At 37.5% G+C, this 10,917-nt stretch overlaps 1 protein-coding gene across 12 annotated transcripts in view; it reads right to left on the bottom strand.

The window, feature by feature from the left end:
• Positions 1-10,917, bottom strand: part of SUPT20H (SPT20 homolog, SAGA complex component) — a 29,912-nt gene that overhangs the window by 528 nt on the left and 18,467 nt on the right. For 6 of the 12 annotated variants that reach the window (XM_077173769.1, XM_077173771.1, XM_077173770.1 and 3 more), the window contains 6 exons: positions 10,578-10,736; positions 8,540-8,852; positions 7,395-7,549; positions 5,073-5,128; positions 1,497-1,602; positions 834-961 (listed from right to left, as the gene is read on the bottom strand). In XM_077173769.1, the coding sequence (XP_077029884.1) occupies positions 834-961; positions 1,497-1,602; positions 5,073-5,128; positions 7,395-7,549; positions 8,540-8,852; positions 10,578-10,736 (917 nt within the window). Of the gene's footprint in view, positions 1-833; positions 962-1,496; positions 1,603-5,072; positions 5,129-6,375; positions 6,525-7,394; positions 7,550-8,539; positions 8,853-10,577; positions 10,737-10,917 lie in introns of those variants that run through there. The other 6 variants (XM_054651463.2, XM_054651465.2, XM_077173773.1 and 3 more) reach the window with 5 other exon arrangements.

Below are 10,917 nucleotides of genomic sequence, written 5' to 3'. Positions count from 1 at the left end.
CTGCCATGGAGGAGAAGGGAGAAAAAGCTTGTTAGTATTGAATATAAAGCTTTCACATCAGGAAGAATGAAGAGGGGGAGAGAAAGAAAAAATAAGGAAGCACCAGGTTGACAAAAGGAACACACCATGAACTGGGGCAGGGATACAGTCAAGCAGCACCAGTGGCACAGAAGCCTGCTGAGGGCACAAGCTAACATTTTACATGTGAATGTGCACAGCTTTGTTTCTTTGCCCTTTATCTTCATTGCAGTAACTGCAGTAACTCAGCAACTTCACTGAGTGTTTGGGTTACACAGTACCTTTTTAATGTGATAGCTTCTCAGTGTATGTATTGTATGAATTTTCTGTATATATTACAAACATGAGACTGTGTGCTAAAAAAATGCTAAAATGTTTTCATGAAGCATCTGAATGGTAAAGGAGCTTTGCAGAGCTCTTGCTTTCATGTACTGACTGTAGCAGTCCTACATTTGAACTTCCAGGTGCTTACATCCATGTCATTTTGAAATCTATTGGCACCTGGTATAGTATTTAGATATGTGCCACAAGCACCCCTTGAATGTTTGCAAATCAGGAAGGTGGAGGGCTTCAATGAATAAAAATAAATTCAGTGCTCCAAGCTGAGAGAACCACAGATTTCAGGTCTTGCACGATAGTTTGCCAAATACATGTTGGTTTTGTTGTTTTTTTTTTTTTTTATTTTCAGTTTGCAAGACCATAACTGCATTAGTTAAAAAGAGCCCAAGAGGGCAATATTTTTGATTTTGGAGCCAAGAATTGTATTTTTAATTTAATTTTTTTTTAACACAGTCAGAGTGAAGTTGCTGGATTACTTGTATCTGTTGCTGCTGCTGCTGCAAGGCTTGTTGTTGCTGCTGTTGCAAGGCAGAAGAGAGCTGGAGTCTCTGCTGAGGAAGGCTTTGCCCAGGTCTGTTCACGGCAGAGCCAAGCTGAGACAACACTGAGAAAGGAGAAGGGGAAAGCAGGCAGGTCAAAGAGGTCAGGTTGAGTTGGTGAGGGGAGGAAGACATAGGAATACAGTGTAACAGGAAAGGGGGATCAATAGAATTAGTTTCAGAGTCAAATTTGGAACAGTGCAGAATAAAGTATACATGATATACATACTCTGTTAGTTAGAACATAATTAGATTATGAAGTGCTTGTGGAGACACAAAGGTTTCTCACACTGGATGTTAAGCACAGAGTTAAAGAAACATTCCTTAATGAAGTCTGGCATGAAGTTCCCTGCATTTTCATTTTGTCTCAAGTGTAACTTGTTTTCATGTGATACTATCAATTGATGGCACTTAACTGCCAAACAAAGCAGAGAAGTGCATGCTTTAGAAGTCGAGTATTTCTCATAGAATTCATGTCCTGATAATAAACAGTAAATCATTCTGATCTAACGTAAGACTTCCTTAAGACCAAACTTCATTTCAGTGTGAATTTATCAACATAAACACTTTGCTATAAAAGGAGGCTCAGCAAGCACATACCTGTGGCTTGAGGTTGCATAAAATTCCCTACTCCAGTCAGGTTAATTACAGCAGCTTGTTGGGCAGATAATGCCTGATCTTGATTGGATGGACCTTGGTCAGACCCCTAGCAAAAATGAAAAGCTTGATCCTTATTACCAAACTTTCGTATCAATGAATAAGCAAATAAAGCCAGCGTGAAGGCAAACTTCTGAAGTGCCATTTAATGCTACGTCATCCAGTGTGTGCCAGATACAGGCTATAGTGTAGTCACTAACAGTTGAACAAACAGATACTGAATACCCCAGAACAGCTTTGTTTTGGCAGAAATGGTAGTGCTCCTGTTACCCAGCAGAAGTCCATGTAGTTGTCAATTTCTCTGCAGTCTAGCAGAGACTACACTTCATGGTTGTAATCTTATGACAACTTCCTGTCCCACTCACAGCCCCAAAGTCTTCAGGGGACCCTGAGATACCCATGTGCAAAGGTCCTAATCAATCAAAGTGTGCAAAGGCTGTCACATTCCCATGTTCATATTGTGCTACACACCTTCATTTCATAAAAATACAGACCCTGCTTTTAAAATCATATTTTCAGAATGCAGTAGTTTTCACAGTAATCACTTTAAAGGAATTAGTGTAGTCTGACTTAGTGTCTCCTGAAGTCAAAGGGTGCTGAATTATGACCTCTTTTAGAACTTAAATTATGCACTGATTTGTAACATAGGGAAGTAAAGCATTATATGCACAATTTGAGAAAAACTGCATAGCTTATGAGTCGGAAAAAAGCTGGTTCAGTCCAGGAGTTGCAATGCTTCTTTAGCGTTACATTATAATGCTACTAAGATCTAGGAAAAGCAGACCAAAGGATTGCATGTTGAGACACCATCACCTCCATAATGACTAAGAGTCACAGAACCACCATGTGGGGAAAATCCCTAAGTATGAGAGAGAATGCATATTTATATTCTATTGGTAGCACAGACAATTTTTGTTGCTTTTGATCCTAAGTTTTTTCACTAAGACTTTGAGCACATACATTCCTGTCCTTATCAAAGCTAAGGAATCTAGTGTTCATAATATCTCATTTTAGCCAACAACCCCCTCCTCTATAATGCAAGGTATGAGAGAAGTTCCTTAGGGCAGTTTAACCAATGCAGAGATTGATTTTCTCCAGAACTTTCTGCCACAAGAACTATGCTTACATCAGCCTTTTTATAAATGCCCTTGATGTTCAGTATCTAGAAAATAAAACTCAACAGTAGAAGGTCACATTATATTTTTTTTAGTAGTTCAACTACTGACATTCAGAGATTCAGATGCTGTGAACAAATTGCAAAGTTTCCCATTTAAACCTTCCCACAATCCAGAACAAGGCCTGTGGCACAGGAGGCTATATACCATAAAAAAAAAAAAAAAATCAGAGGCATCTTATTTATGAACAGTCTACAGTATCACAAGTGAAATTATGACAAACTTGAGTATCCAGTAGAGAGTATTTGGTAAGCAGAACACTTGTGTGTCTGAGAACACAAAAGCAGAGCAGCTAGTTTTCTCACACTGCTGCATCAATGTTGGTTAGGATTTTTAAGTACTAACCTGGTACTTGCACCTTACGATTTTTAAAGTGCAACTGACTACTCAAAATTCGTCATTTGAAGACGGATTGGTGTCTATCGCCTTTAATTACAGGCAGCAGCAGAGCAAATCTCTTAAGATTACAGCTTTAAAGACAAGTTGTATTTCATTAGGTGCAAAGAAAATTCTGCTGAACTACAGCAGTGAGGTTTGTAAGCCAACTCACAGCAGTGTCAGTTTTGTTTCTCTGTAATAATCCTGACTGCATTTTTTCTCTGTTCATCTGATATATCTGTTAGTTATGATAAACAAAGCACTAAGCTGGTTTTACACTACTCATACAGTGGGGCTGGCTCTCTTCATGACAGTTAGACAATGCTCAGCGGTTGTTACAGCTTTTCTACACAGGATATAAATAAAGAGTTATAACCCAGCTCCAGCCATAGCAACAGAGCCACTGCACTCTTTGCTGTTTGAGAAAGTTTAGGAGCAAGAGTTTCCTCACCCTCTGCTTCAGATCTATGGGGTAATGGCTCATTTACTTGTGGAGATGGGGAGAAAAGGAGAAACTCTTTCATCCACACACTCCAGACTAAGGGCTGTTAGCACACACCTGTTCTCCCTGCTGCTGAGGACTACAGGTTGTAGGCTGCTGAGATTGCTGCTATGGAGAAAACTGAGACAGCTGCTGCTGAAGTGGGTTAAAAATAAGTGAACCACCTGGAAGCTGTTGAAGACTAAAAACAAAAGGCATAATTCAATCAAACTGCTGAGTTTCCTACTGTTCTAGGATGAAGATTGTATTGATAGTGGTGTACTTCCCAGAGGCTGGATTTTTGTTTGGTAATGCCTTTAAAGTCAATCAATTTACAATTGTTGCTGTTTCTGAAAAAAGCTCATGCTCTGGAAACAAACTTGCATGATCTGACAGAAAGGTATTTCCATAGGAAAATATATTTTAATTATTTTAATTAAAATGGCAGATAGTGTACTGATACTGGAAAGATAAATGCCAGTCTTCAACAGCACTGTATGTAATTTCCACTTTCAGAATATTCCACTGAATTTTAATAGATAGTGAAACGGCCTTGATTCCTCTCCCTTACCCCAGCTTTAATTGCAGTTATTTCAGCTGAATTGTTCTTGGTTTATATGAGTGGCAGAGCTAGCTTGAAAGAATGTCCTTCAACCTGGAATCACTCAAATACAAGCATTTAATTGTATAGAAGAGCTCTATTCTGGCATAACTGCCTCCTGTGCCTGTCCTTTTCCATCCTTCTGGAGTGTACAGGAGTGGGAAGAGGAAGTAGCAAAGCTGGTAGTAATTTTTTGAAGCATGGTGCAATCTATGTGGAACACTGTAATTCTGTACCTGCATCTGGCAGCTGACATCAAGGTCCAGGAACTCCGCCCAGTTCCACAAAAAACCCCTGCTCTGCTTTTAAATGCAACTCTGACATAATAAACATCTGCTCATATTTGTATTTGTATGTATGCTTAGTGCAAATAAAGCATTTACAGACCTTCTAAACTCCCTATCTTACATGAACTTCCATTTCTCAAAACTCTTTAAACCTATTACTGCACCTACCTGTGCATGCTGAGCTTGGCCTTTAGGCATTCTATGTGTAACCGTGTAACCTCCAAGTGATTCTACTACACTGTTTTGTACAGTATAATTGTAACTTTAGTCTGTGATCTGCAATGAAACCTTAGGCAAATGCTGAAAGATTGTATTTTAGGGTTAATCTTTTAAATTCAAATGTCAGCATCTTTATATTGTTACTGAGAATTATTTGCTTTTTTCTGAGCTAGGAATGTAACTTCCACCTTGTATGTCTATGGAGATCTCTTTTCTCTTATTCTAAGCCCTTTAAATAAGCAATTAAGATTTGCAGTAAATGGTCTGACCAACTGGCTCCAAAGATCTGTGTGGGGCAGTGCAGCAAGCAGCACTAAGCAGGTCTCTACAGAAAGATAAGAAATTATCATTATTATTGTGTCCAAGTATATCAATTACCTGTAGAAGATTTAAGGGCCGAAGATTTGATGTATTTTTCAAACCAAATGGGCTGCCTGTTAAAGAAAACATCTTTTTATTAGTAGTGAGTCTTTACTCAGTTCTGTTTGTGTTTTGCAGTACACCTTTTCACTGGGACTATTTTTAAATATCTGGAAGTTGGAAAACTGGCAAGTGTAAATTGAATGTAAACTTAATACTAAGTTTATACTAGTACAAGCATAATAAAAGTGTAATACTGGCAAGTGTAAATTAAGTGTAAACTTAATACAATGCTGCATTTTCTGTAATGCAGCTCATGGTTATTCAGACTCAAAGTGCGCAAGAACTGATTAAATGGAAAGAAATCTGTATCTCTACATTAACATTATACCCTGTGACCTATAACCTGTTCGTGCATTTACACAAAGGTGATTGTGGAGAACACCACAGCAGTTATTTTTCAGTGATCCTTCTGCCTTTAAAAAGCTTTACTGTTTTTACAGTAAATCCAAAAAAGTCCAAGGGCTCAATGAAGTAATACACCCTTACCAATCTTTAACAGAAAACAATCCCACCCCAGATCTGAGCAACACTCCAGTAAGACAGCAGCTAACAAACAGAAGCCCTGGAGGTCTTGCACAATTCACTACTTGCATCTGTTGTGTGGGTGACAGCACAGCATGTACAAATCTGTGACACCTAACTGGTAGAAGTTGATAGTGCTTGAAAGGACAGAAGTAGACTAAAAGCGATCCTCATGAACTGAAGAAATGGTCCAAAACTCAGTAACACTGATTTAAAAAAAGACAAATGACCAAGTACAAAATTGTAACTATCTTTCTGTCTATACAGCAAGAAAGGACACGAGAAGTTACAGGAGGTCACAAACATATTCAAATCATCCATATCACAAACTACAGAGCACACAAAAGAAAAGAACCTCTTCACACAGTTTACATTTATAAAATTCACTGTCACAAGATGCTGTAGAGATTCTGAAAATATACATGGGTTCAAAAACCAATTAGATAAATCCACAGACTAGAAATCTAGCACAGGATATTAAGCACAAAGATCCATGTGGATATTCTTCAGCTGAGAAAGTCTCAAAGCTGTAGATTGCCAGAAGAGGTACAGTTGTAGGCAAGGGATGTTTAATTTCACACTTTTGCCTCATCTCAAACACTCTCCTCAGTATCCTCTAATGGCAACTGTCAGAGACAGAATATAAACTGGATGGATTTTTGGCCTAAACCAGTAAAAGCCATTCTTATGTTAAGGTAATGCTGTTGCAAAAAATACAGATAAAAAATAGGCAGACCTCATTTGGGGAAATGTTAACAGGAATGTTGTGAAAGAGATGAGATGCATTTATTCTGCTGTGCTCCACAGTGGTAAATCAGCCAAGCTCAGGCTTGTGTCCCGTTTTGGTTATCACATTTTAAGAAGGATGTAAGCAAATTGGACAGTCTAGAAAAGAGTGACAGGATTATGAAAGGTTTGAAAAATACGACCTATCAGAAAAAGACAAATGTGGGACATGACAGCATGTTTGATACTCAGAAGGTAAAGAGATAGAGTGAACAACTATTTTTCACATCTGAAGGATATAGGAGGAAAAAAAAATTGCAGTTCAGGAGATGCACTGTAATTAGAAGGAAACATTTTGCATGGATAATGAGCCACTCCAGACAGCTACTGAGGAAGACTGGAATCTTCTTCAGTGAAGATATTTAAATACAGTTTATATAAACATTGGTTCAGTATGGTTTAGACAGATTTAACTCAGCATATGGGATGGATATCTTGAAGTCTTCTACTGTTCTCATTCTATAACCATACATTAGACTTTTTTTTTATTATATGTTCAGAAAAAATAAACTGATAATTTAAATTGTGCTTTTAAGATTTATATAGTTGCATTTGGAGACAATAAGGAACTACTTAATTGTTGTATAAGAATAAAATAGTACCAGGGCTAGAATAAAATGCCCCACACATTTAGAAAGTGAGGCCTCTTTCTAATTTCAATCATGCCTTTTTTCTGGCAGTCATATTTATCAAAATTTTATTTAAATTTGGAGTTTCTGTCAAACTTCTTACTGAGTGCACCAAACAATCCAGGTTTTGACTGTGTATCCCCAGCCTAGCTCACCAAAAACCAGCTTAAGACAATCTCCAACACAGCCTACACCTTGAATACAAAAACATGTATGTTGTTCCTGAGCTCCAGCCATCAAATACACAACCTCTTCACACAAAGGCCACTTCAGTCCACTTTTCTCACAAAATGTTTTCACACTGTCCCTGTCTGAAGGGTGGCTTTTCAGTCACACTGACCTGCTTGGGAGGCAGATTGCATTGCAGCGGGCAGCGCACTTGGTACCAGACCTCCTGGGGGTAAAATGCCACTCAGATTTATACCTGCAGGGGCTATGGCACCAGTGTTGCACCCCAACATAGGGTTTGAACCACTCATCAGTGACTGTGCTCCACTGTGGAAGAGGAAAGACAACACATCAAACCCAAGTGGCACAAGTAAGTCTGAATAACTAAATCGTTGCTCTCTGTTTCATGGCAAGTAAATCAGTAGCTTCCTGTAAATTATGGGACTATGGATAAAGCATCAATGCAGCTTAAAAAAGAAATTTGCCTAGAGCATAACATATTTCATATTATGAGCACATACTGGGTTTTTTCTTCTTTGATATCAACTGTTAAAAATAAACCACAAGTGGTCCTTTCATTCTAGAAATACTAAAAGGTCAACAGTCTTCAAAATGGCTGTACTATCGTAAAAGGAACAGGTTTGCTTTTTCTTTTTTCCCTATTTATCAACAGTGACCAGCTGCTCAACACCTTAGCTGGGTAATTTGAATGTCTGATACCTGCATTGAAGCACACTATGTATCTTACACTGACCATTGTAATCGCAGAATTTTCCTTAGTCTAAAAAACAGTTCATGTTACACCATACCATCTTCTCTTGACAGCATTTATTATTTTCTTTAAACCACAAAATGAGTTTTAAGGATCAAAGAGTATTTCACCTCAATGCTTTTTCAAATTGATAGAAACAAATCTGTTCCCATTTCTTATTTAGATTGGTCTGCATATGATATTCTACTTCCCCTCTGATTAATAAAAAGTTTTCAAACTTACAGAGCAAAACCTCAGAAATCACTTAAATTGAGATAAAAGCTTTCAGAAATAAACCTATACGACTCCACAAAGATGAAAGCAATAAAGGCCTTTCTTAATAGATCTTTTCAATAATCTAATAGCAGATGACTTCTATCTGAGAAATACAAATAGTTTCTAGTGGCTCTTCACTTTGTAATTACAAAGTGAGTGATCTTTTTTGTACTGCAGATCCTGAAAAATATTTACCCTAATGGATGGTGGACAGACCTGGACCACATCCCCTCCCACCAACCAACCAACCCCCATGGTAAATTAGGAAACCATCATAACAAAAGACTTACCACACAGAGCCCACTACATTGATGAAGTTAAGTCCTGCGGGGTTTGCCATGACCTGGGTGGAGGTTGTTCCTGTAGTAATGGATGTTACCATGGTGGAAAGAGGAATGGTCATTACAGGCAGTGCCTGGCTCAGAGACATTTGCTGCTGAGCAAACGGGGTTAACAAAGTGGGCTGAGGGGTGAAGCCTGAATCTTGGGGAGTAGGGGTGGCAGAAAGGGTAATAGGAGTTGAGCTCTGAGCATCAGAAGGGTGTGGGGTCGATGAAGGGGTGTTGGTTGGAGTAGGAGTAGATGGTTTAGGAGTTCCAGACCCTGCTCATTGAGAAAAATAAAAAGTGCTAGTTTGTTATAAAAGGCCAGTCCTTTTTGTATAAGGTTAATGGAATCTTACTTAGCATTGACAATTTCTTCTGGTTTTTAGATTGCAAGAGTTAATTTCTACATGACAAGTGTTGCAGCACACACTCATTGTTAAGGATGCAGTATAATCACAAAGAAAATCCATTCTCCATGCTTCATTCCTTGTGGCATACACCAATTTCTATTTTCCTTTAAGGCTTCCATAATCTATCACACATCAAGGGATTAATTCTATTCAGGAATACTTAAAATAATTTCTTAGTTACCATTTTAACCTAATTAATGTTTGTCCTAAACTGTTAAACAAATAGTATCCATGTACTGCCTGCACAATAGACTGTGTTAAAAAGAGTCAGCAAGATCATGTACAATTTCAATGATCATGGGGCTGATCTAAATTTCATCAGATAGTCAAACTGCAATTTTCCAAGCATTGATCAAATAAAAAGCAACTATCTAATATTTAAGAACCATAGAAGAGGATAATACTGCATCTTTAAAAGCTACTGTGTAATTCTCTCTACTTAAATGTAACACATACAGCTGTATTTGTTGTGGATGCAGTAGGCAAAGTCTATCAATAGAAAAATGAAACAAAACAAAACCCCCAAAAAGCATGAGCTGTTTTTTTTTTGTTTTTTCTTTTTTTTTTAGCTTTTATGTCCTGCAGAAAAAAAGGAAATAAATATGAATGGTGACCAGAGCCTTAAAGTAACTGTGTGCAGCAGATTTACACAATTCATAACACTAACATAAATCCAGACTCAATATTTTGGAAGAAAACTTAAGTTTTCTTTTTTATCTAGTGCAAAACAAGAAGGCACAAAAGTTACACTTTTTGAGCTACCCAGATTTTAAATTATTTAATGCAAAAAGCATATTATAATACCATGCAGGATACTGGAATGTGCAGTATACAATTATTCATAAAAAAATTGAGAAGCTGCAGCTGTGGTTCCCTCTTTGTACAGATCTGTTCACGATATGGCTCAAGACACATACATGTTTTAGAAAACATTTATGATCTACAGCTAAGATTACAATGATCCTGTCAGTGTTAATGAAAATATGTTAACTAGGATGTCCCTTCTGATTGAAATTTGCAATTTTACACCTGAGAATATGGTGCTATCATCAGCAGCATCACCACCACACTTGCAATCAGCAATGATTTGTAAAACAGTGTAGGAGTGTTTTTAAAAAATCATCTTATCGTTTATTGTATCATCACCTCGGGACTGATCAGATTATATACATACACAGATACACAACTGCACCAGCTCCTATAACATTTAAAAACCAGATGCTTAAATAATGTAAAGGCAAATTGATCTAACATACTGTTTTTACACTGGAGGAAAAAAATCTACACTTTGGAATTTCTCTCATCACATCATCTACCAGCCTTTCATATATGAGGAGATCATGCTAATTGCAGAAAATGTATTAAAACGTATACACAGAGGGTGCATACATATATATACAGAAAACGAACACAGTTACAATAAACATAAAATACATACAGTGAACAAGAGACCTGCCTAAAGCTGCACAACTTATACAATTTAGGGTACACTGTACACTTAAGTTTCATCATTCCACAGGTTAAGAAGTTTATCTCAGGAAGCATTTATGCAAAAGCCTAAGATTTAATGGAGAATTTAGGTCGTGACTCACTTTGTGAAGAGCTCGCAGGAGACATGGCAGCTGGAGAGAGCATGCTAACTTGATTAAGATCCATAGATTGTTTCCGAGAAAGACCAGGAGGCTTAGAAGGAGGAGGTGGAGTTGGGGATTTTAGATGGCCACTTGACTGTTGTGAACTAAAAATATTACCTGAAAAAGCATAATTAAAATACATTACTATTCTATGAGTACATGTAAACTTGAATATTAGTACAGACTTTTGTGAACAATATAATCAGAAATTAAAAAAAACAAACAAAAAGCCCCATGCTCTTCTCACAGACAAAATTCTGGTATTTTTAAATTAAATCTTAACTAAAGGGATATCCTT

The sequence above is a fragment of the Agelaius phoeniceus genome, chromosome 2 (assembly GCF_051311805.1).
Source record: "Agelaius phoeniceus isolate bAgePho1 chromosome 2, bAgePho1.hap1, whole genome shotgun sequence".
In the NCBI taxonomy this organism is placed as follows: Eukaryota; Metazoa; Chordata; class Aves; order Passeriformes; family Icteridae; genus Agelaius; species Agelaius phoeniceus.
This window is presented reverse-complemented; position numbering and strand designations above follow the sequence as displayed.